Source organism: Sinohyriopsis cumingii, chromosome 10 (genome assembly GCF_028554795.1).
Source record: "Sinohyriopsis cumingii isolate HCF-2022 chromosome 10, ASM2855479v2, whole genome shotgun sequence".
NCBI lineage: Eukaryota > Metazoa > Mollusca > Bivalvia > Unionida > Unionidae > Sinohyriopsis > Sinohyriopsis cumingii.
The window spans coordinates 76,757,510-76,784,944 of NC_142970.1; the positions used below are offsets into that span (position 1 = coordinate 76,757,510).

General features: G+C 35.1%; 1 protein-coding gene across 2 annotated transcripts in view; it reads left to right on the forward strand.

Moving 5' to 3' along the window:
• Nucleotides 1-27,435, forward strand: part of LOC149790418 (kalirin-like) — a 536,347-nt gene that overhangs the window by 303,809 nt on the left and 205,103 nt on the right. For both annotated transcript variants that reach the window (XM_089972467.1, XM_089972468.1), the window contains exons 38-40: nucleotides 8,178-8,424; nucleotides 23,069-23,159; nucleotides 26,918-27,047. In XM_089972467.1, the coding sequence (XP_089828593.1) occupies nucleotides 8,178-8,424; nucleotides 23,069-23,159; nucleotides 26,918-27,047 (468 nt within the window). The remainder of the gene's footprint in view (nucleotides 1-8,177; nucleotides 8,425-23,068; nucleotides 23,160-26,917; nucleotides 27,048-27,435) is intronic.

Consider the following 27,435-nt stretch of genomic DNA (forward strand, 5'->3'; position numbering starts at 1 on the left):
ATACCCACAATGCAACACACGTGCACTTTGCGCTACCATCTTGAGTTACTAACAAACCTTTGTCAACATTAGTCATCATGTATATTCAAGATAATAATCTGATTTAACTGTCGATAAGGACATTTACTTCATCGAAACGACACATAGATTATACTTAAAATTAAGTGCCCTATAGCACAAAAATAAAAATAAAGCTGGGAGTTCCCTTGCTTATATCGAAAGACAGAATAGTGAAGTTGAACCGAGATGATACATATTGCTATGAAATAGAAATGCAGTTATTTTTGTTTACAAACAGGCATTATTTACATTTGTAAAGTGTTTCGTATCATATCCCTAAGCTTGTCATCTTGAAAGAGTATTTCTGAACAATGATTTTCGGGATACAATATCAGTTACGAATTAAAATTTCATAGCATGTGTTTTATGCCAGAACTTTCATGTACAAATACTTTTCACGTCAACAGGTGTTTGTGCCTGAGACAGTTGACAAACCAATTTAATTAGTATGGTCAGATATTGTATTTGTGGTGGAGATGATGGATATAGGATGATAATGAATGAAAGCAATAACCATTCAAAGAAGTTTCATCGTCAGTGTGTTTAAACGAAACACGTGCCTAATGGAACATGACTTTGCGTTGAATGTCAAAACGAAGTATTCCTGAAATGCTTTTAGAAATATGAAATTATATATTTACAAATAGCTTTTTAACTTGAACGATAACCAAATGATTGATTTCAGCCCACGAAAGTTGAAAATCATTACATGTTTCTACTTCTTTGTGTATCCATTTGAGTATGCATTTGTTTATTGATCGATGCATTTGTTTATGAAAGAATAACAAAGATGGTTGAAATTTAAATGTTTTACTTGAAGAAAACAAGTAGAAAAGTCACGCATTTGGTCTCGTGCGGTTGACAGGCACAACAGAATGTGATGTATTATTATATTATTACGCACAAAATGAGACGTGCCTTCGTAATTATGTGGGAAGAACAATGTTATTAGGTGCCCATTTGTGGAAGTACACACGTTTTGTGACGTCACGTGAAAACAATGGATATTGGGTGAAAGAAATGAAGGATCGAACTCAATAAAAAAAGTACCTTCAGTAATGGAATCTATGACCCATACCCATTTTTACATAGTTCAAATACACTATTAACTACTAGAAGCTTAGCAATTGTGAGTCAGAAGGTCAAATATCAAGGTCACTGACTGAAAGAATAAAAATTATTGAATTGGGGATCAAAGGTCAATGTCATTGTAAGTGAATGGTTTCAGCAGAAATATTTCAGTTATTGACCTTGTATCCTGACCAAAGTTTGTGGAGGGCTTGCACTTTTGTATGGAATTAGCATATTGGTTTTGTAGTCAGCAGGTCAAAGGTTAAATTCATTTGTGGCTCAGAGAAAAACTGGTTTTGAAGAATAGTTTTTGTTTTAGAGTTTGTTTCTTTACCACACATTCTGCATGGCATGTACATAGAGAAATAAAGAACCATTTAGATTCTGGGATCTTAAGGTAAAGGGTCATAATCATGTCACGTCTAATAAGCTGATGATTGTTTCTGTACAAATGGTACTAGCAGGTGCCTCACTTGGCGCTCAGCATTAAGAGGTTAGTGCTAGGACTGGTCGGCCTCGGGTGTCTGTATAATGAGACTGGGTGGAACATCATGTTACATTTCTGTGGCATAATACCCCAGTGCCAGACATCACTGTAAACTTCCACACTGCAGACATGGTAGAAATATGACTGAAAATTGTTTAAAGCTACATTAAAAATCCCAATCCCACAACACCAAATTCTGTGACCAAAAGTCAAGCTTGTTAAAATCTGTTCGGTGATACTGTACTAGTGCCTACATCGAGGACTATTAAAAATGGCAGGTGTCGTAATGTACCTCTCATTGTACTTGTTTTAACATTAATTGACCTGCCGCTATATTTTTTCCCCGTGTCAGTTTGTTTCAAAAGAAAATTAAACTTGTCATTATATAGTTATTTTTGCATTCTGATTCCAGACAGTAAATGCTCAATTTGAGATATATCTGGTCTGCAGAATTCTCTCCTGAAGTAATCCTAGTCACTTTCAATAAATGCAATCTCCATGTCATTTTTCTTTAAACCTACTGGTATAATTTATTAGCCTGACTGATGACCTGGATTTTCCTCTGCATGTCTGTTGGATATTATGTACAGTAGCATATATAACCCCTAGTATGTCTGCTCCAGCTACAGACAAAAAGACCCTTATCTGTCACAACATAATACACTGGCAGATCAGGGTCTGTGTAGTTTGTTCTACCGAAGACTCCAACAAACTGCAGAGACCCAGATCTGCCAGCATATCATGCGATGGATGATCTGGGTCTGTGCAGTTTGCTGTTGGACTGTTAAGTGAGTATATATGGTATTTCCCTATATATGGCACACACCAAGCTGTGACTAGCATCAGCCTACATCTGCTGCATATTATGGTCTTCACTCTTCACATTGATTGATTGATAGAATAAAATGGGTACTGATTTCATGTGCACAATGTGAGGATATATCTGGGTCAAGATTGTTGACAGTTGGGTCAGGGTCAGTGTGATGTCCAGAGATTTACAAGTCCACCAGAACAAACTCAAATTCAGTTTTGGGCAAGATCAGATTTGCAAGGCAAGTCCAAAATTGAGAAGTATACAAGATACGAGATTTTTTTTTGTAACATTGGTAGTTGCTGTAAGATACAATAAGTCTATGTGAGCTAATTTACTGATAAGGGGTCTCATTCAGGCAAAATCTAGTAATGTTTTATGTTCTGCAAGTTTTATACCCTGCAGTCTCACCATAATACATATTTTGGCATCTTTATCATTTATATGTAGCGCATTGTTCTTCTGCATACATCGTTAAAGTTTCTTTCCTTTGTTGTACATGTCATTTCCATCTTGTAGTCGATGTCAGTGTGAATATTTATTATTTATAGCAGGTTTTTTTAAATATGGAATAAATATTTTTATTTTAACCTTTAGGTTACATTGTAATCGTAATATTTGTACCTGTTGTGGATTCACTAACTTTCCAGTCCTACGTTAGCCTCCGTCACTTTGTTAGATTGCCGATTATAAGCAATGGCTTTTCAAAGATTGTTTTGATGCATATTGTGAATTTTGGGGGGGAGTAGGGATTAATTGCTAAAATTACATCTTTTGAGATTTTTTTTTACAGTTCTGTATTTGGAAGTAATGGTACTTGCTCTAACGATCAACTGCCTGGAGGATTTCAATCAAAGCATAATTGATGTTAGGAAAATGTAGCAGCGTTTATGAAATGTTGTTTTCATGATAATTACAAGAGATGTAGTACAAACTGCTTGGTAAACAATTAAATGTACAACAAATCATTCTCAAGAGTCCAGTTCTAATATATTTTCAGTGTGACTACATGATAATTTGTGTGTGTGATTTGGATTTTTAACGTAGATACAATTTTTCAGTCATATCGCTACAGTGTCTGCAGTGTGGCAGTTTATAGTGATGTCTAGCACTGGGGCATCATGCCGCAGGCATGTAACAATGTCCCACCCAGTCACATTACCCTGACAACAGACTGACCAGTCCTAACACTAACCGCTTAATGCTGAGCACCAAGCGAGGCAGCTGTTAGTACCATTTTTATAAGTCTTTGGTATGACAGTTCACAAGTCCAAGGCTGGACATTATTCAACTCATTTCATAAATTCAATACTAAATCATAACCCATTTGAAAGATAAGCAAAAAGCTGGACATTGTTCAACAAGTTTCGTAAATTTAATATTAAATCCGTAACATCGCCATCTTAGTAAGAGGGGTGGTTATTTGGATTTGGCTGGCATTATCTAGAGGATGACCTCCCTCTATATTATAGCCCAGCGGGAGTGAAAGTAGAATAGAATTTCAACAGAAAACTGAGCAAGAATACTGGGAAGAAATAAAGCAATACGAGCCCCCTTTGACAAGAAATAAAGCAATATGAGCTCCCTTTGACAAGAAATAAACAATACGAGCCCCCTTTGACAAGAAATAAACCAATACGAGCCCCTTTTGACAAGAAATAAACAATACCAGCCCCCTTTAACAAGAAATAAAACAATACGAACCCCTTTTGACAAGAAAATAACAAATTGAATCAACCAAATTAATAATGGCAATTCCAATTCAAATTAGGTTATATTAGTAGAATTTAACAGGAGTGTCCAATTTGGATTTATTTCATCATAATAATGAGGGGTGAAAATAGCACAATGTCCACAATAGATGTGCATTACCTTCCTTCCTTTTGACCGTATATCAACGTCTTCTAGTTCAGCCTTCATAATCTCTATGCTTTACCCCTTCATGGACTTCCTGGTCTTTTTATTCTGACCTCGTACTTCTTTTCCTCAGACTTCTGTCTTCAGACTGTCTCATCTCTCTCCCAGAAAGCTGTTCTTTAAAGGACAAAATTGCCCTATAATTTCTGTATACCCCACTCTCTAAGACGTACATAAAATTCCCCCACGTTACTCAGAACATGTTGACTATCCACACACTGCATAAATTCTGACTTAGTATGGTAGGACATTGATCTCACTTCCAGCGGCAGGTCTTAAATTACCACATGATCGTCTGTCCAATATTACCATATTCTTTTACATATGCCGCTAATGTTTGATTACTGTTGCATGAAATTCACAAATAGTAACTCACAGCAATCCTTAATGTACAAGATTATTCAGACATTACACAATCAGATGTAATTAAGTAATTATCGTTAACTCAAAATGATCTGTATCCTAACAAACAAAGGAAGTTATTTCATATAACCCTATGAAATCCAACACATCTGAACATTTGGATCGCATGCAATAAATTCTACCAGTGAACTAATAACTTGAAAATTAAAATGTAAATTGCATAATGATTCTAGCATCAACACTTGAAAGTGAATAAAAAATAAATTGCATACCAACTCTAGCATCAACACATTTCCATGAAACTGAATAAACGATACATAATATGGAACCTAGTCATAGCAAACACATTTGCATAAAACAAACAATCAAATAAAAGAATATTACCTGAAACTAAAATTATGTACCTTATTGCTGTTCTCTTTCAGAACTTCCTTATTGCTGTTCTCTTTCAGAACTTGTGCATCCTAGTACTAAAACCTATCTTTTTACAAGACGGCAACACAGTCCCTTTCTTGTTTAACGAGGAAAACACTACTTTTCCTCTTCCAGGAAATTTTCAGACTGAAGAATTTCAACTAAGGTCACTTTAAAGTCTGATTGCCCCAAAGTGTAAGCCTTAATTTATTCTGCCCAATGGTAGGCAGCAGTCCCTAATGTTTCCCAAAGAAATAATTCCTTTCATCAGCTTTAGACAGCTCAGAATCTGTGAACGACAGTGCATAACAATTCCCCTTTGAAAAAATAAGTAGACATAGGTTCCTACCAAGTGGTAAGGGTTTGTACTCAAATGTTTACTTTCTAAGGACCGTGTTAAGATACCCCGGTCAATTTCACTGAGTTGGAATGCTGCCCCTTTGAAATTTGCACTGACTTGGGGGGAGATGAACGAAGAAAGGTCGAAGTGACCCTTCACAAAGACTTTTCTGGCTTAAATATGAATGAATTTTAATGCTCAATGCGTTCAACTCCAAAGTTCACTGCAATTCAAAATTCGACACTTCACTAAATCATTACCCATTAAATGCAAAAGCTTGACATTATTAAAAAAGTATTTCATAAATTTAATATTAAATCATTACCTATTGAAAGGAAAGCAAAATGCTGGACATTATTCAAACAAGTTTAATATATTTAATATTAAATCATTACCCATTTGAAATCCTCTGTGTATGATTGGTTGAGCTCATTCTGGAGACCAAATTACAGTTGCATTTTTCTCAGACTTGGGTAAATAAGCGTATATCATCATTGTCTTTGTCAATTTATACAATAACTGAGATTTGCACATGATTGATGAGGTCGTCTTGCATCAGATTGGCTGATTTTTCCACCTCCTCATGTGTGGACTAAATTTCTCATCCCATTAAAATAAAACTTGGTAAACAGGTTTAAGGAACAGGCCACTAATTAATTTCCCACATAACTTGATTTTATTGTATTGAAAAACAAAAATTTGTTCATTTGTTTGGCTTACAAACAACACATGCTTCGATTCTGGTACTAACAGTTGCCTTGCTAGGCACTCAGCATTAAGAGGTTAGTGTTTGGATTGGTCAGACATGTGTAAGGACAATGTGACTGGGTGGAAATCATGCTACACAAGAGTCCATATGTTGTTTGGTCAGTAGGAAATAAAATACTGGATATCAAAAGAAAAGTACATATTTTGTTATAGTACATTGATTGAAGTTTGTGAAATGTATAATGGAAGAAAATCAAATTAATTTACTAGAATCTCAAAATAAATTAGCACTCTTTATGTTTTCCCCCAAAAGTAGATGGGTTCTCAGTTTGTAAAATAATTAGTGGTCCGATAACTCTATATCATCACAAGCTCATTTATGAGCAAAAGAGTAGTATGTATGTTTCAATAATCATCGTGGGACGTTAGCATGTATGCATAATGATCTGAGATGATTGGTAAATATAGTCTCCTTTGAAAACTGCGACTATAGACATATTAGTCTGTTGTTTGCAATGGTCATAATCTGTGCCAGTTTGTGTGCCAGGCTTCGTTGTGCATCATGTATGCCCATAAGCTATTTCCAGTCAGTTGGCTGGCCTCTGAACTGGAATCTGGCAGCTACTTGGTACTATTTTGAGTAAGATTCAGTTTTATGGGCTTCATTTTAGTGTAGATTTATAATTTGGGACTGAATATTGTTTTGGCTTTCAGATTACCAGTAGATCGGCTTGGTTTAACCGAATAATTCTTTACTGAAATTTGGGGGGCTCCGAGTGGTCTAAAGCTCTCTCCGTTACGGACCACTGCCATCTCACCTCTGTCTGCGTAGGTTCGAGTCTCAGATGGCTAATGTGGGTATGTGAGAAAGCTTGTCAGTAGCTTCTCAAGGGTCAGTGGTTCTTTCCGGGGATTTCCCGGGTTCTTCCTCCACCATTAATACTGGCCACCATGTGTAGCCTATCGTGTGCTGAAAAAATGGCATTAAACCCTACAACAACAACAGCAACAACTCATCATCCATCACGTAACAACTTCCAACATTGGGAATTTACAAATATTCTCATGTGAAACATTTTCTTGGTAATTTTTTTAAGATGATAAAGACCATTTGCAGGGTCCCTGAGTGGCCAAGTGGTCTAAAGCGCTGTCCATTACGGATCACTGCCATCTCACCTCTGTCTGCGTGGGTTCGAATCTCGGATTCAGCCAATGTGGGTATGTGAGAAAGCTTGCCAGTAGCTTCTCGTGGGTCGGTGGTTCTTTCTGGGGTTTTCCTGGGTTCTTCCTCCACCATTAAAACTGGCTGCAATGTATAGCTTATCGTGTGCTGAAAAAATGGCATTAAACCCTAAAACAACAACAACAACCATTTGCAATTAGCACAAAACAAAAAAAGATACATCATTGTTTCATGATCCATTAAACTGGTATTAGGATAGAAAAGGTAATTCATGAAACAAGGACAGATAAAAACAAATTCTTATTTCTCTTTTTTAAAATTCATAACATATCTGGGAGCCAGCAATTGACAGGTTTGGTGCTAGAAATAGCTGCGCCACATCTGTTGATAATATTTTATGTTCAGCTTTGTGTGCTATTTTAACTTTTTTAAGTAGATGAGTAACGCCCCATTTCAGTCTGTCAGGAATGTAATGTTGTAAGAAATGACGGGAAAGTAATAATTAACGAACACATTTTATGTCAAAACTGGCTTTGTTATCACAGCAGCACATGAACATATATAATAAGTAATACATATGAGCAATTAAAGTCTGAAATGCTTTTCACAGCCTCTTTTCAGCTAACACTAGCATCCGACAGGAGACTGTAAACTCAGCCAAAAAGAGATTTGGGAGAAAAAAACAAAAAGCGGATTTTGGTGTAATGAGGTTTCACTATATTTGAATTACAGTTTCTAATACAATATTTTTTGTTATTTCTAGATTGCTGCAGTGCTATTAACTTTTTCCAGGCCATTGATGGATTTTTTAAAACATTTTCAGAGTGATGTAACAATTGTCGTTGAGGATTTCTCAGCAACAAAAACTAATGAATTGACAGTTCACCGAGGCCAGCATGTGGAGGTGCTCGATGCATCGCCAGGGCAGCCAAACTGGTGTCTTATCAGGACGATCCCTACTGAAGGGGGTGAGATTCGTGAGATCCATCAAGGGCTAGTTCCCACAGCAACCTTGAAGCCAATTCCCAAGATTTTGGCACCAGGATCTAGAGCAAGTCTAGAATTTGAAGGTATCCAGTTTATTTGTTTCATTTTGGAGTGCTCTCTCTCTCTCTCTCTTTTTCTGTCTCTCTCACATACACACACATGTTCTTGTATTTGGTGGATATTGAGAACTTGCGTATGGAACCTCATACTGAGGACATTTGTTAGGGCGCTGTCAGAGCAAAAAGAAATACGGTTTGAGGCAGTAAATTAATAGCAAATGGTGATGTATCAAGGAGGGAACTGTATTATCCATTCATAGTAATATGAAATTTAGCAATGCAACTGAGGATACACACGTTTACAAAAATATTCTGAATAATCCATGCAAACTAACGACATAGTTTTATAGTTTCTACAGCTTGAACTGCTGACAGTACGGAAAGTTGTTGAAGAGAAACCATGCAGATGTGCTGTTGATAGATATTTGGCAAGTTGTGAGATCTGTGGTTTTGCATTGATTAGCGAAATATTTATGTATAGAAGGGATACATCGGGCTTTCTAATTTACATTTCAAGTTGTATAGAACTCTTTGGAAATTTTTGGGGTAAACTTATGACTTCTAGCGGAATTGAGCCAGTGTTTGACACCACTCTATCAAGCAAATACCCCTTGCCTATAGCAATACTCTTTGGCTGGATTTGAGCATTTATGGCAGAAAACTCACCTTATCAGCAATGACTATTCACTTTTTGACAAAATAGTATAATCTTCATTGCATAATACACATACAAATTCTCTCTCTCTCCCTCTCTCTTTCTCTCTCTCTCTCTCTCTCTCTCTCTCTCTCTCTCTCTCTCTCTCTCTCTCTCTCTCTCGGGCATGTGCAGATGTAATTAATGTTGAAATAAGAATGTGTTTTTGATACCCATGTTGTGTATTTCATGGAGACTTTTTATTTTTCAAGTCACTTTGACTGAATACATTGATGATGCATACAATATTATTTCTGTTGTAATCTGTATAGTGTTTTATCTCAACTTCAACACAAAGAATAACGATAGACTAAAAATGTCAATAACAACAACAACAACTTATCTATGTTAACTGAATTGAAACCTAAATAGCTTTATAGTTCAGTAATTACAGAAGTGATGAACAGAGTTCTATGAGAGTACATGTATGTATAGAGTTAGTGGATGGCGATAATTTTCTACTACCTTTTTATAAACAGTTTATCTTGTTTTATTGTTTTTGGAGCCATGAATGAACAAGAATATACTTTAATGGTACAACACTCTCTTGGTTCACCTTCCAAATCACTTGCTAATTCAAGGTACCACATGAAGGTGTTTTTTATCGCTGATTGGAAGTTTTAAACAGTTTTTTCCGCATTGCCTTTTGTATAAAACATACTGAAAAAAGACTAAATGAGTAAGAATATTACAGTCTAATGCAGCTCTAAATAAATGTTCCTTTTAGTTATAAACACAAGTTGATCCAGTAGAACATCTTTAAATTTGGGAAAACAACATAGATTGACGCCTTGTTTTTACATTTTTTGTGTTGTTTTAAAAAGACTTTAAGTTTACAACAGAACTATCGATACCATTCATAAGTTAAGCAAAGTCATCAAATCAACAACAGGATGTTTTAACTTTACTGATGGGACAGATAATTAAAATTAAATTTAAAATATCAAGCTTTGACAATTCTGCTCATGCGCAAGCTAAATAGCCAATGAAAAACTAAATAGCAAGCTAAATAGCCAATGAAAAACTAAATAGCAAGCTAAATAGCCAATGAAAAACTAAATAGCAAGCTAAATAGCCAATGAAAAACTAAGTAGCAAGCTAAATAGCCAATGAAAAACTAAATAGCAAGCTAAATAGCCAATGAAAAACTAAATAGCAAGCTAAATAGCCAATGAAAAACTAAATAGCAAGCTAAATAGCCAATGAAAAACTAAATAGCAAGCTAAATAGCCAATGAAAAACTAAATAGCAAGCTAAATAGCCAATGAAAAACTATTTTTCTAACACAACTAGGCAGTAATTTATTGAAGGATCACCTGGGATTTGGTGTTTTCGGATGTATTCATAAATAGCTTTCAAATGTGTTTCCTACTCGAATTTCAGACGAAAACGACAAAAACCTCCAGGAGTTAATGTGTTAAATTGTTCCAAATTTGACATTTCTTGTAAACATGCTCATAACCAGATGAGATCATTTGGATTCCTTTTTTTTATTTGACAAAATATAGAAATGGAAACTGTTTTACAAAAGTCGGATCATACTGAAAGCCTTAACTGTGCACTATGAATGATAAGATGTCTGATTTTCTTTTGATATTAAAGGCGTGCAAAAGAAAATACATGAAAAATCACATAAAAATATTTATGCAAACAAAAGACTGCTTCATGTCATTGAGTATAACACATGATAAATGTGAGATCAGAAGTTTGGAAAAGCGTTTGTACTCATTCTGCTTTCTCAGCTGCCATTAAGCTATGCTTTGTTCAGGCATTTGTTGAGAACTTAATCACACAAGCTAATTAATAGATTTAATTGACATCAGCCATTTACTGTACATGAAAGAAGCTGACACCTTTGCAAACATAGTGTGTAAGGTCATCGTGGTTTGTTGCTCAAATCATTCACCATAAAAAGCTCTTTTGCCAGTGGGTAATCAATGGATTCTTTCGTCTTTGAAAATAATTTATAGTTTCTAGTGGAATGCACATATTTTTGTCTTTGATCTTTATTATTTTATTGCGATTTTGTTTTCAGTCAGAATGTTGTGTTTCATGCCCAAATAACTTCCACTTGCTGTGTTCATTTTTTTGCAGTTTCAGTGCTCCAGGGCAGAGATGAATAATTCATTTTCGTATACTGTATTGTTAATATCTGTCCATGTTGAGATTAGCAGAACAATCTGTACAAAAGGAAACATTTCAAAGAATGAAAATGACCTGATGCACTTGTCAATTTTGAGAAGAGTCTTTTTGTAGGTGCTGATTTTAAAAATTTGGACTGGTAAGAGATCCTTTTTTATAGCCAGTAATATCTTTATGGAAACAGAATTAAAATGAGAATAGTGTAGTGTTCAAGCCTAATTTATTTCACTCTTAAGTACACATATTCTGAAAAATTACATTAATTCTTTCTATTAATTATTTTCTGCCAAACATCTGCCTTCATTGACCACACATCAGTTGCCTGTGACCATAGGAACTTGTATAAACAGAATGGAGTTGTTTGTTTGTGGTGTGATATAGATGACATGGCTTATGCTGACATTTAAAATCTATCATAAGGAATTAGCCAGTGAAAACAAATTGATGGATTAAAAGCCAGCTGTTTTATAATGAGAATGATTCAAGCTTTGAAGTTTTATTTTGTCTCAGCTTCTTAATGATTGATATATGAGTGGTGATTTTATTAGATATTACTACACAAATTGAGTGAATCAGCAGTTATTACATCCTAATGTAGTCACTTAGAATATCATTAATGTTTTCTTTGATTTTCCCTGAAAGATTTATGAACTAGTGAAGAAGGTGACTTACATTCAAGAGAATCTGCTTTAAAACCTAAACAGAAAATAAAATGTTTATTGAGTTCAAGCTGATGACAGAGCAAACGGGTGTGATTCAGTCAGTTTCCTTGCACTAAAAATCAGTTATTTCATTCAAATGCAACTATTTCAGAAAATGTATATAAAATCCAGTTTTGTATATGTAAGAAAATATGTTATATCCAGTTCATTGTGTATTGTAGAAAATATGTTAAGTCGAGTTTTGTATCTATTTTAGAAAATATATGTTAAGTCTAGTTTGATGTCTATTTCAGAAAATATTATCATGTCCAGTTTAGTGTTTTACATAAGTACTAGCAAGACAATCTTGGTGTGTATCAACTCAGATAGATTTCATGAAAAATGTAGACAAATGAAAGAAATTTATTTAACGGAACTTAACTAGTGTAGTGATGGCGTGAATAGCATGATGAGAAATATCCTTGATAAACACTTAAAAAAAAAATAGAAAACATCTCTGATGCATTTATAGTTATTTATATTATGGATGTAAAATTGAAACAAGGAACAAAATCTGCTTTTTATGCATGTTTGAAGAATGCAGTGATTAGCCTTCCCTTTTTAAAAGTATGTAGCATCAGATTTACCAGCTGTACACATAATTTGTTTACGTGGTTTTGTTGTTGTTGTTGTTGTTGTTATGGGGTTTAACAGCATTTATCAGCACAAGATAGGCTATACATGGCAGCCGGTATTAATGGTGGAGGAAGAACCAGGGAAAACCCCGGAAAGAACCACCAACCCACGAGAAGCTACCTGCAAGCTTTCTCACATATCCACATTGGCCAAGCCCGAGACTCGAACCCACGCAGACAGAGGTGAGATGGCAGTGATCCGTGACGCAGCACGCTTTAGACCACTCGGCCACTCGGGGCCCCCATGGTTTTGTAGACTAGAATTTTTTTAAAGCTTCACTCGGATGCCAACATACTCTAGTCTAGCGGCAAAATACATAGACCCTGATCTATCATCACATCATGCACCAGCACATCAGTCTTGTTTGTTCTACTGATTACTTCCAATAGACTTCATAGACCCAGATCTGCTGTGTGATGCAATTGCAGATCTGGGTCTACAGTTGGACTTACAAACCTGCATATAGGGTAGTTGTTACTGTATTCTGACCTGTTCTCTTCACCCTTTGGGTTTGTTTTACTGTGACAAGGATGTATTTGGGTCTGTTCTACTGTGACCAGGATGTATTTGGGTGGTTCAGTTTGTCCAATTTGAAAGGACCATGATATTTTTTTAGACAGCTGGCACAATAACTGGAATAGTGTTTAATCTATGTTGATATTTCTTTCGGTAGCAAAGAATTGAATTTGTCTATTAAATTCTGTTGTAAACAATTTAATTTATCCGTTTTGATGAGGCACACAGTGGGGGATGAGGCACACAATGGGGCTATTAGTATATTCAGAATTGTTGGCTCTGAAAATGTCAATTCTATATTTAATATCAATAATATAATTCCAATTGTTATTGCAAAGCTGCTTCTGTTCTCGATCGCAAATACCCCAACCATATGACAAGAATTCCATTAGGCTGAACCGAACGATTCCAGAAAACTGGATAGCCCCTGGGACACCCCATATTTTAATGCTCATGTCTACTCCCTTCATTCTTGTCTGTCACATGGTCATAATGTCTGTACTGTTGATGTCCAAGAAGATTGCTTTTGCTTTGGAAAAACAATGAGTGAATTTTCTATAGCGCCATATTCTCAATAGACATTTGATTTGTTCATACTTTGATCAAGATTTTTCTCAATTAAGCTCGCTCCACAGTTATTCACAGTTGTAAATAACTGCACATTATGTAAACTTTGACACAACAGTGGTCTGAAAAGCTGTCCACCCCCTTTTACAGAACTTTTTCTGATAGGGTATTCAGAGTACAGTAGGCTCCGCCCTTTCTTATATGTATGAACAAGAGATGGGTCTGCCTCAAGAACACTATTTTATATGTTTAGCTTTTTAACATGAAAATTTAGAACATATCACCAAGTGTGTGCCCCCTTTTGTGGATTGCTCCATATATGTTGATTATTTTCTAATGTGTTATCAATCAAAACAAATTCTTAAGATTCTGTGGTCTTAACACATTAACCCCTAAAGGTTTTTGTCGTTTTCGCCTGAAATTCGAGTAGGAAACACGTTTTGAAAGCTATTTCTGAATACATCCTAATACATCAACTTCCAGGTGACTTTCAAATAACCTAATGCTTAGTTGTGTTAGAAACATCATTTTCATTGGCTATTTGGCTCGCGCATGAGCAGAAGGGTACAAGATGGATTTTTTTTATTTTTTTGTTAAATGGACCCATTATTTTCATATCAAGACCACTCTTTATTCCAAATGCCCATCTTATCCTACTATTTGCAAAGGTTCATCTGTTTGTTTGCAGTTCATACTGGTCTGCCTTAGATCTGAGACCAAAATGTCTAAAATCCGGACACAGAATCAGATTCCGACCACGGGCATAGTTTGGGTGGGAAAAAATCGGGTCCAAAAACTGAGGTTTTTCCCTCTGTATTTTGTAGTGCAACTAGAACTTCCAGATTATTTGGTATTGTTGTAGAGCTACATCTGCCTACCTTTCTATAACACCTACGGGATAGGTTTGGCCAGCTAAAAATAGTATCTGAAAAAGATCTATACAAAAATTTACCTTTCAAAAATCTTGAAGTTTTCTGTAGCATCTCCTTGGCTTTATAAAACTACCCAATGTTCTCTTTACCATACATAAAGGAAAATAAATCAAAACAAAATCCTCTTGTATGGAACTTCTCTACAAGTGGCTTGTGATTGTTCATTATATCAGCAAAACAATTCAGGGGATGGACTATAGGCCAGCTAAATTATTAGTTGCAACTGTCTTTTGGGGTACATATGTGTAATAATAATGGAAAAGGCCATTTTATGGCACTAAAAGTTTAGTAAAATGTCAACATTCATTTTCATCCTTTCAGAAAGTGTTTTGATCATATATTGAGACAGATGTTCACAGTTGGAATCTGGAAGGGGCGTGGATGGCAAATTTAAAAATAATTGGATAATCAGTTTACAGTCTTGATAATCAATTCTCCATCTTTCAGATCTACTATCATGATAACTAATGTATTATTCTATCCACTACACAGTGGCAGGATCAGGTGGTGGGTATGATTTTCAGTCTAAAACTCTTAATTGTTTTAACAGGGATATACCATAATAGATTTATCCCGAAACCAAAACAAAAATATAAACTGTTAGAATGTTTACATTCTGTGTTTGTGTTTGCTGCATTTCTTCAGCCAGTTGCCAAATTGCTATTTACTTTTTATCTAATTCTTATAAAGTCTTTGGAATGCTTAGATTACCTAGATCTCCAGAATTTTTTCTTATTACTGGCAGGGCTGCTGCATTTAATGGATAAAACAACAGGGTGCCAGTCTACCAGCTGGTGTTACCATAGTTTCCCAAGTTAAGTGTCATGATAGTAGCCTATCCCAGACTTTTAATTTTTCTAAAGTTTCGGCAGATTGTCATTTAAGATGGCATATTAGTCTTCCTGGACAGTTTATCTGGTGAATTTTCATCCGACAATGACCTATTGCAGAAAAATGAGAATAATTTTACACTGAAGATACAAATAAAAATAAATTAATGATTTTTGTTGAAAGTATGCAAGATTTTGACTGCGGCAATCAGGTTAATTCCTTATACAACTGGTGGCTTTTATACTGAACCAACACTGTCACCAACCCCTCTTTTTCACATTCATTTTTGACAGCAAAGAGTTATTTTGAATATTTTGCTGTGACAGGCAGCTATAACAATCAGTATGCGCCTTATACATGAATAAAGCTCACTATTACTATAACAAAATAGCATACTTTTCATCACCCCTCAACCATCTCGATTTTTAGTTATTTACCTCTGTAGAAGACATGCACGTAAGCCAAGTCAGCTGTTCATTTGCAGCCTTAGTTACGCATTTATCTCCATTGCTAGGCTAACTGTGACAGGCAGTCACCAAACAAGCCAACCCATTTTCCAGCCTAACTCAAAGTAAATCTAAACCAAATTACAGATTTAGCTTTGGTGGGAATTTAAAAAATCCTTAATCTTAATTAGGTTCATGCCTACTACATTAAAAATATGGGAGGTGTCAAAATAAAAAACTATCCATAGAGACCTTAAGCCAATGTCCATTTTATATGTGGCCCCAGGTGGCAGAGTGGCCTAAGGCAGTGCGTGGTTCCCAACCAGTGGGCCACTAGGGGTTATTCCAAGGGTTCTGAGACTGACTGACTAAATAATGTCGCACACAAATACTACTGTTTTGCAAATGTTTGTTTTTGTTGTTGTGATGAATTCATTTATAATGGTTACTGAGTTCATAATAGTTTTTTGTTATTATGTAGTTTCTCAATTAACAGAGCCTAAAATTAAAATCTGTAGCATGTGGGGGTCCACAAAATTTTTTGAAGTTAAGAAGGGATCCTTATACTTGAAAGGTTGGGAACCAGCCACCTTTATGGATCACTCACACATCTCACCTGTCTGCAGTCTTGACAACAATAATGTATGTGAGGAAGCCTGTCACTTGTTTCCCAATAAGTCAGTTCTTCTTCCAGGGTTCTTCCTCCACCAAATAATCAGGCCACTATGTGTAGCCTGTTAAGTGCTGAAACATTGAACTAAACCTCGTAAAAACCCAAAACCAAACCATTTTTTAAACATACAAGGTTGGCCCCTTTGGGCCTAATATGTATTAATCATACAGGGTTGGCTGTGTGCAAATATTTGCTGGAGCATGAACACTGGTTGGTTCAATATTGTTGTTTTTTGTGTCAGATTTCATGGCTGTATTGACTATCAGGCCATGGACATCAAACCAGTCAGGATTCAGTCAAATCAAGTGAGAATTAGAGGAAAAACTTGTGATAATTACAGTACATTTAACTACAGTGTACTAGACTGTTTGTGATAATTACAGTACACTTAACTACAGTGTACTAGACTGTCATATAGCCAAACTTCGGTGTTTAGCAAACATGGAACTTTGCCTAGACATCAAGAAAGTGATTGATTGAGTTTTAATGGAGTAGCAATGTTTATGTTAATATATTAAGATAGAACAGATTTCTTGTTTTGATCAGAGTATCTCTGATTATGTAAAATTACGAACGTTAAATTGTTTGTGTTTTTTAATGGAGTATTATACAATGGCATGAGTTTGCAATTTGTTCACTTTAATAAAGACTGAGTTGAATTTTAAAAAACTACAGTGGTATATCTTTTTACAGATGGATTATATTATTCAGCAAATTCAAGTTTAGATTTTTCTCTAGTCCTCTGTACTTTATACTTTCCTAGATGGGTAAATATTTCTTTAGTGTGGAAAATGAAGGGATGGGTGTTTGGGTTCAGAATAGTTCTTATGAATTTTTGCTTGAAGTGTGGTAAGGGATGGGTGTTTGGGTTCAGAATAGTTCTTATGAATTTTTGCATGAAGTATGGTAAGGGATGGGTGTTTGGGTTCAGAATAGTTCTTATGAATTTTTGCTTGAAGTGTGGTAAGGGATGGGTGTTTGGGTTCAGAATAGTTCTTATGAATTTTTGCATGAAGTATGGTAAGGGATGGGTGTTTGGGTTCAGAATAGTTCTTATGAATTTTTGCTTGAAGTGTGGTAAGGGATGGGTGTTTGGGTTGAGAATAGTTCTTATGAATTTTTGCTTGAAGTGTGGTCATTCTTATTTTTAAAAGTTTAAAACATCAGATGCGTAAATTTTTATTTTTTTGGGACAACACATAAATAGCCAATACAGTTTTGGAACAAATATCTGTAATAGTTAGGATTTCATTTGTGTGTTGGTTTTACTTAATTCTGCTAAAGATTGTACATGTGTAAGGCACACAAAATAGGGTTTCCAGTTGGCCGACCATCCCTGTTTTTTGTTGACAACTCTAGCACTCTTTTTACTCCCATGGTAAATCAGATGTAAAATATTTTTTTAAAAATTGTTTATAAATTCCCCAACTTCCTTTGTGCATATAATTAAGCCACTTTTGTGCAGTATTTTACACACTTAGTGCATTATATTTACTAATAAATAAGGTTTTTAAAAAAACTACCTACCCTAATTTTAAATCCAGTGCAATGGGAAATAAACTTTTAGTTGGCCGAATAAGGTTAGTTGGTCACCTGCTCAGCTTAAGTCTTTTAGAGAACCCATTTAACAACAAGATTTTTAGATAGCCCATTTGGTATAAAAAATTTAATAGCCCACATGGTATAAAGTATATTAGATAGCCCATCTGGTATAAAGTTTTTCAGAGAGCCCATCTGGTATAAAGTTTTTAGAGGGTCCATTTGGCATAAAGTTTTTAGAGAATCCATTTTGGTATAAAGTTTTTAGAGGGTCCATTTTGGTATAAAGTTTTTAGAGAATCCATTTTGGTATAAAGTTTTTAGAGAATCCATTTTGGTATAAAGTTTTTAGAGGGTCCATTCAGTATCAACTTTTTAGAGAGTGCATTGGGTATAAGTTTTCATAGGGTCCATTTGGTATAAAAATTGTAAAGGGTACATTTGGTATAAAGTTTTTAAAGGGTACATTTGGTATTAAGTTTGTAAAGGGTACATTTGGTATAGGAGCTGTTAAAGGGTACATTTGGTATAGGAGCTGCTGTAACTCAGTTCATTGAGCATCAGACTCCTAATCCAAGGATCACAGGTTTGATACCTGACCAGGCCAACATGGGTCAGCTGCCTCTGTATGCCTGTGTGAAAGGTATTTAGTTCCCATTTCCTTAGTATGGTATAGCCAATAATGTGTTAAAAGTACCATTAAAGCTAACAAAAACAAACAAATTATTTGGTATAACATTTACATTTGGGACCCAACATTTCTTAGCATTTTCAGAGTAGAGGGGTTTCACTGTATACAGAGTTAAAGTTCCATGAAAAAGAACACATTTAATTGGGACAGGAAAAATGATTCGGTCTTAAGGAAAGTATCAATTTCTGAGGAGCGATATAACTTTAATGCAATTTGAAATAAATTAATAACACTTAGTTCTGTACACTTATCGATCAGCAATAGTTGCTTACCACAGTTGGAGTCCTTTCTTCAATGTCAAGGGAAAGGTCTAGTTTTAAACTCACACTGCCATTTTTTGGGGTCATCCAGTTCCAGGAATATTAGCACGATCAATTTTGTCAATGATCTTGCTCTTTTGTATTACCGATCTCTTGTGTTTCAGTTTGGTTTGCATTGCTCTTTATTTGGTATATGGGTTTAACTTTTACTGTTTGCATAGTAACAATGCACATCCTAATATTGGTATATTGTATTACAAACAAGTGCTTATACCCAATGGTCAAAAGAGGCTGGGGAGGACAGAGGTGGTATTTTGCACGATGCACTATCAGACTGTTGGCATACATTCTATGAAACAAGCACAGTTGGCAATCATATTAAAGGTCCAGCAATTTCTCACATCATGACTGACAAACATTTGAAAGCTTGTGCCATAATAATTATTCTTGGGTACAAACAAGAGAGATATTTTCCCATTCAGCTTACTTTACCTTTTCTGTCAAGTGCAATGGATGGACCAGGCAACAGTCATACTGACAGTGACTGTCTTTTCAGTACATTTATGGAGTATGTTCCTGACATGGAAAGGGATGTATTTATGAAAGCATCAACTGATTTTGAATCTGTAAACTTTGATGACATACTTGAAGCTTGTGAATCTCATGATGTGCGTCACAGACCAACCAAAGATAACATTAGTACAGTACAGAAAGAGGTGTCCCACAAGGAGCTCACCCAGGCACCTGCATTTTTTGCTGAATGTTGCCATGATATTTTCTGTTTGGATCTTCAGCCAATTATAAGCGTGCCATTTTCACACGAGCAAGATCTTGCTCATGTTAACAATTCCTGCATGTGTGATTTTCTTATTAGAATCTATTTGCTCACGTGAGTTTTACCTAATTTGCATGTTAAATTGCATGTGAGACTAACCTGAGTTAGATCTCATGTGAGAAGCTCATATTCAGAAGGGTAGGCAGTTTTGGTGTGGGTGGTATTGGTATATAGTATTACAACTGGCTGCCTGGTATTGGTGTATAGTATTACAACTGGCTGCCTGGTATTGGTGTATAGTATTACAACTGGCTGCCTGGTATTGGTATATAATATTATAAATGGCTGCCTGGTATTGGTGTATAGTATTATACATAGCTGCCTGGTATTGGTATATAGCATTACAAATGGCTGCCATATCTGATAGATCACAATCTTAAATCTGTTCTCTTTGAATTTCATCAGAGAGCTTGGAACATTGTCGTAAGTAATTGGTTGTAAATATGCTGGGAAAATGCAGAGTTCTGGTACTCCCATAATTGATCTTGTTAAATGTTTTACTTGAAGGAGACTTCATATGTTACTTCTTGATGAACACAATGACAGGACCAAACCAGGAAACTGGAGGTGCAAGATCAATATCCGAACACTTCTAGCATGTACTTTATATTAGTGGATACCAGAATAAAAGGATTTGATCCTCAAGACATGCCTGTTTTTTTTTTTTAATTTTGGATTCTTATAATTTCAATTATTTTTATCTCCAATGATTAGATATTTAGTAGCCACCTGATAATGGTCAAGAATTATTTAAGCATCTCTAAATATTGGTACATATTTTTTTAATAATTTTTCTAAAACTTTATTTTCTAGAATTATTTAAGCATCTCTAAATATTGGTACACATTTTTTAAATAATTTTTGTAAAACTTTATTTTGTAGAATTATTTAAGCATCTCTAAATATTGGTACACATTTTTTAAATAATTTTTTTAAAACTTTATTTTCTAGAATTATTTAAGCATCTCTAAATATTGGTACACATTTTTTAAATAATTTTTTTAAAACTTTATTTTCTGGAATTATTTAAGCATCTCTAAATATTGGCACACATTTTTTAAATAATTTTTGTAAAACTTTATTTTCTAGAATTATTTAAGCATCTCTAAATATTGGTACACATTTTTTAAATAATTTTTTAAAACTTTATTTTCATTGTTAACTAAGCTTAATTTACACTTCGATAAATACCCAGCCATGACATTTAATCCTAAAGTATTTCATATTGATTTAATATTGGAACACAAAAATGTTTATTCTCTATATATATGTAGCTTGAAAATATTGCTTATGTAACTACCAAACTACTGAATCAGCAGGAATAATTCTTCAAATGTATTTACCTTTATAAATTCTATATCAAGACTGTTATTATCCATTATTGGTGCCCCAGTTTTATGGTTCATTAGGTGGATATCATGATAACAATCTCCCCTGCTGGTTAATTTTAATTGAATCTGGCAATTTTGTGTCTTAAATAGCTCCATACACTTTTCAGAGAGGTGGCCTAAAGGTTTGCACTATTTGATATGTATTGAAGTGTATCAGATAGTAATACATGTGGTGTAATTGACAGGTTGGGGTTGATAGAAGGTCTTGGCACTGCATGTCAGAGGTTGATTAGTTAATCACCAGGTCTGATATTGCCTGATTAAAAATGGCAAATGTTTTGGGGTGAGATGAGGGTCCTTTATAAAATGATAGTAACCTGCAGGAAGACAGGATTATTACTGCAAATGCATATATTTTTTTAAAACACAATACCAAATCTGAATTTATAAGATTTTTTTTTTCTATGCATGTAAAATTTAAATTAATTTTAGATTTACAGTGCTTTCATTTCAAAAATAATTTTTATCTTGACAACTTTTGTTTGACACAGCAGTCACTTTGACATTCATATGCATGTTTATCTGCATGCAAATCCACGCTGTATATTAACCACAGTCTTTTTTTCTTCTAAATCTTTTTCTTACTAAATTGTTGTTGTTGTGGAATTTAATGCCATTTTTCAGCACACGATTGGCTATGCATGGCGACCAGTTTTAATGGTGGAGGAAGAACCCGGGAAGAACCACCAATCCACGAGAAACTACTGGCAAGCTTTCTCACATTGACCGAATCCTAAATAGATGCTGTCATTATTGAAGCTAAGGACTTTTAAATAAATGAGTGACCACACTCAGAGTTCGTGAGGAGGCATGTCATACCCAGCTTTTTGCATTTATAAAACAATTTTTATCTTTGCATACCAAAATAACTTGCAAAATATATACTAGATGACATTTTGTGGCCTTTCAGGAGCAGTAAACTGGTTTGGTTTGACTTCTATGCCCCACCTGAAAACCAAAAACTGTCCATCCTGAGTCTTTGTGTATGTCTGTCTAATTGTTTTACTCATCTAAAACCCATTTTAGCACTATAGCACAAAAACTGTTGGACATAGAGCCATTCAATTTTGCACACTTTATCACAGTCACAAGTTGATGAATTGATATGATATTCAGGCCATTACAAAAAAAAGTCAATTATTCAAGCCATTACAAAAAAAAGTCAATTAATTTGCAAAAGAAATAATTCTGTGGATGGTATTTAGCAAGGATATTAGCACAATTAAGCAAACACTGTTTTCACTGGTTCCTTGTATTCAGTTATAAGCCTAGTCCATCTGCAGACAACATACACCCTGATCTGCCACCATATAAGTCACTGACTGAATGGTTTGTTATACGCGTTACTCCTAACAAACCGCATAGACCAAGATCTCGTGGTGCATTATGCAGCAGCAGATCCTGGTCTGTACAGTTTTCAGTCAGGAAATCATTATAGTTCAGGATATTGAGGTGGTCAGTATGCTTTGCTTCACAGATTGGTGGTTTCAAGTTTGATCCTGATTCTACCATGCATCCTATGTCTTCCCCTTAGTTTATCCCACTGTAATGACCAGCCTACACAATGGATCAGGATAAATAGGTAAATACAATTGCTTTACACATTGATGGTTTCAGGTTTGATCCCTGGTTCTGCGATGCACAAGGAAAGTCAAGGTGTTCCCCAGGTTCGCACTCTCTACTGAACATCCTGTACCAAGTTTGTAGCATTATATGGACATGCTTACACAAGTTGTGAGAGTGTATATTTTAAAGCTAAGTAAAAACAATGGTTGTCAATAAAGTCTAACACTGTCAATAAATTTTTTCTTCAGAATCACCTGACCACAGTCCTAGTGCCTCGATGGCCTCGCTGAACATATCAGGAAGTTCGCCCGTCACAAAGAGGCGCTCTAGTAGCTTCAGGTAAGGGGAGATGCATTTTGAAGTGAGGATTTTCTATTTCTCAGAAACTGTGCATTGAAGGTACTGTCGAGCGCATTGCTGGCCATGCATTCATAGATTCAGTGCTTTGTGATATACAGTAGAACCTTCCTAAACCATCCACTCTGTAAAGTGATATCCTTTGTAGATGACCACATGTTTTGTTGCCATTTAATATAATAATATCAGATCTCTCAAAACTGACTATTTAAAATGGGGAGAATGTTTGAAATAGGGAAGCCATACTGTGTGCCGTAATGTCCTTGATATTTTATAACACCCAAAATAAAATGGAGTATATTATGTTGTATATCTGTCTGTTAATCCATCCATCCATCTGTTTTGTATTTCATTTCCACACAATATCGCAAGTTCTCCATTGTTATCAGACTTTGAGGATGACCTACATTAAATAGGCCACTGTGACTGAAAATAAAAATGCTTCTGCACAAAAGGTTTAGTTCTTGACCATGTACCTTCATCAGAGTTGTGGATGACTGAGTTCTTGGGTAAGAAAGAAGCAGGTTGATTTGGGGATCAAAAGTTCAGAGGTCTTGGTCACTGTACACGAAAGAAGAAAAATGGTTTTATAAATGAATAATTCTTGCGCTGAAGGTATGAGAGAGGTCTATTAATTTTAGGGTCAAAGGTCGAGGTCATTATGGCTAAGAGAAAAATTGATTTTGCACAGTCACTTCCGGATTTGAATAAGTTACTTGATCAGATTTTTTGGCTAGAAAAGAGAGCTAGAAAACAGAAAAGTAAATTTACTTTTGGAAAAGGAAGGCTTTTCATCAACCTTTTTTTTATAGCTATTGAACAATAAAATTTGATTTTTTTAAACATGCGTATCATATTAACATAAAAGTCCTTTCACAATAACTTGCTGTTATTCATACTCTCCTTATGTGTACCACAAACATTTTTGGCGTTTCTTAGGAGATCATTGACTGGATTATATTTGGGTCAGTCCTCATCATTGTTGATCTTAACAATTAGGAGCTTGATATACTGTTGCTGGAATTTTCTTAAGAATGGTAAAGGTCCTTTCAGTGTTTGCATTGTAATGTAGTATTGTTACTACAACTTTAAAGAGTCAACCAAAAGTTTTAATTGTTCCCTGCCTATAGATATAGATTCTGGTCACTGAATGCCAGCCAGAAGTGTTCAAGATTCGTACAGTCTGTGTTGAATTTGGGAGTCTTTATGTAGGGTGAGATTCTACTTTAGCATGATGATCAGGGTCCACAGAATGCATACATGATGTGTACCGTACCTTGCTATAGGCAGACAAATCAATTAACTGTAGAAAATACTGCATGTGTATCCTCAAATCTACACCAAATCGGAGCAGAGGGTGGGGGTGCTACAAAACTACTGACTTCGCTGATGCAGTTATCAACTTGTTCCATATTTTAAAAAAATATTTGAAACATTTATTGCATATTAATATTTTAATTTTGATGATAGAGAAACTATTATTTATTGGCACAGATTAATGTATATGAAACCTTGTTCCTAAATTGAATCTGTACTTGCCATTCATCATCTGATCCGCAGTATCCATAACAGTAAATCTAAACCAAGCTCCTTCAATATATAATATATAATGATATATATAATTTATACTTTAATCTTCACATATCCATATCAGCTCCAGTTAAAATCCCAAGAATGATCATTGAGAATGCTGTTTGTTTCCTCAGCAGGTCATAACCTTTCCCACCAGAGCGCATAAGCTCTTTGTCAATAAGTGTATAAACTCAAATTCACATGATCACAGGCAGTAATCTTGTTAATATACATCACTGGAAGGAAGGTGTGAATAAAAATGGAAAAATTTAAATGCAATAATTATTCATCTGCTGGAGATTTCACTGAGCATTTGGAGACCACACACACACAGCCAAAAGGATCACATGTATGCTTGTACTTAGGGCTGTGAAAAAAATCTATAGATTAAGGGGTCAAAGGTCAAAAGTCCTGGTCCTGTGAAATTTAATCAGAAAATATTGGATTCTGCAGTTTTTTGGTTCAAGACTGCATATCTTTACCAAAAATCCAGGTCAGTAATCTCCATTTTTGTCCATGCTCTACTAGTGCCTACATTGAGGGCTGTTAAACTTGGGGCAGGCGTATTACAAAATTGTAAAAATTTCAAATTAACTTTTAATTATTAAGTAATAGAATAAAATTTATGATTGTATCATCATGTATTTATCCTCCCCATAAGTTCATTGTGTCATGATTTATTAAGGAAGCAAATGAGTGGCACCATACCACTAATTCAGTATGATAATGTCATCTGGAACTAGACCAGTCTGGTTGCCTTATGGTTAGAGCATTAGCCTTGGATGCAGGAGGTCACAGATTCAAACCCCAGCCGAGTCATACCAAAGACTTATAAAAAATGGTACTAACAGCTGCCTTGTTAGGCACTCAGCATGAAGAGATTAGTGTTATGACTGGTCATCCTGGTGTCAAGATAATGTGACTGGGTGTGACATGATGCTGCATGTCTGTGGCATGATGCCCCAGTGCTAGACATCACTACAAACTGCCATACTGCAGACATTTAAGCAGTATGACTGAAAAATTGTTAAAGCTAAGTTAAAAATCCAAATCACACACACAAATCATCTGAAACCGGGAAGAAAACATCAATTTGACACTGGCAAGCATCCATAGTATAACCTAAAACTAAAGCAGTTAACAAGGCCACTTAATGTTGATAATTCCCCCATATCAATGCATTTTCTTGTACCAACAGTTTGTATTTCTAATAATAGTAACAAAAATGATAGATCTTACTAAATTTAGTGACAAAGTATGATCCAGTGGCCTTTTAGTTTATATGTCAAGGAAGGTATTTGTAGTATAGGTAAATGATTAGACCAGTAGCATTTATCTCCCGTAAATGTTTCACTGATGGTAGTACTTGAAAAAAAATAGTCAAAAATGCTTCTGAAAGAAAGATACGGCAGTAATTCCACAAGTAATGTTTCAAGATTTAATATATTCACTAGTGACATACAAAGAAAGGAAAATTTTTGTTTATGTGTCAAGGAAGGTATTTATAGTATAGGTAAATGATTTGACCAGTAGCAGTTATCTCCCTTAGAGGTTTCACTAATGGTAATTTTTGAAAAAATAGTCAAATATACTTCTGAAAGAAAGATACTGCAGTAATTCCACAAGTAATGTTTCAAGATTTAATATATTTACTAGCGACGTACAAAGAAAGGAAAAGTTTTTAAGAATGTTCTCAAGATTATTTTTTATTTTTAGGATGCTATGCTAATTATTAATGGATCAGGAATAGATATAGATATGGAGGTATATGTTCTTCCATCTAATCTTGTTTATGTTAGTATTACTTCAGCCCACTGAGACATCAATATTCTCGGATGCAGGAGGTCGCGGGTTCGAACCCTGACAGAGTCATACCAAAGACTTATCAAAATCATGCTAACAGCTGCCTCACTAGGCATTCAGCATAAAAGAGGGTTAGTGTTAGGACTGATCGACCTGGTATCAGGATAATGTGACTGGGTGGAACATAGTGCTTCATGTCTGCAGCGTCATGCCCCAGTGCTAGACATCACTATAAACTGCCACACTGCAGACATTGTTACAATATGACTGAAATTTTTTTAAAGCTACATTAAAAATTCAAATCAGACACGCAAATCAATACTTTTATTAGAGAAAACTCCTAAACCAGTCGTTTTCATTTATAGAAAATGGTTGACTAATCCAGTCAGAAAATTGAGCAGTCAGAAGATGGAAAAAAATGCAGCAACCATTCTAGAGGCACAGCGTGGGGAAAAAATTGAGAGACGAGTCATAAGGAAACTTGAGGTCACCAAGGTAGGAGGAGCTGAAAAATGCATGTTGTATATCTATTTTATTTCAGGCAAAGTACTGGAAAATATTTGTGAAACTTGGCTCAAAAGTATACTTTAATTTAAAAAGTTTCAGCCATATACCTCAGTCTACCCATCTTTCAGTCATCCTTTCTATGGCAGAATAGCAATGGCTCTGGTGTTTTTTTCTTTCTTTCTTTCTTTTCAGGCCAACATTTGTTGGAACAGAGACTGAGTAGTCACTTTTCTGTTGGCAGTGGTGTCATTTTAACAGAAAAACATTTTGATTAATATTTTCAGCAATGCTTTTATTGTTGGCATGACATGCAGGCCCTGGACTTTATGCTGTCCTTTTCATTTCCCTTTTAAAATTATTCCTCTAGATCTACTGT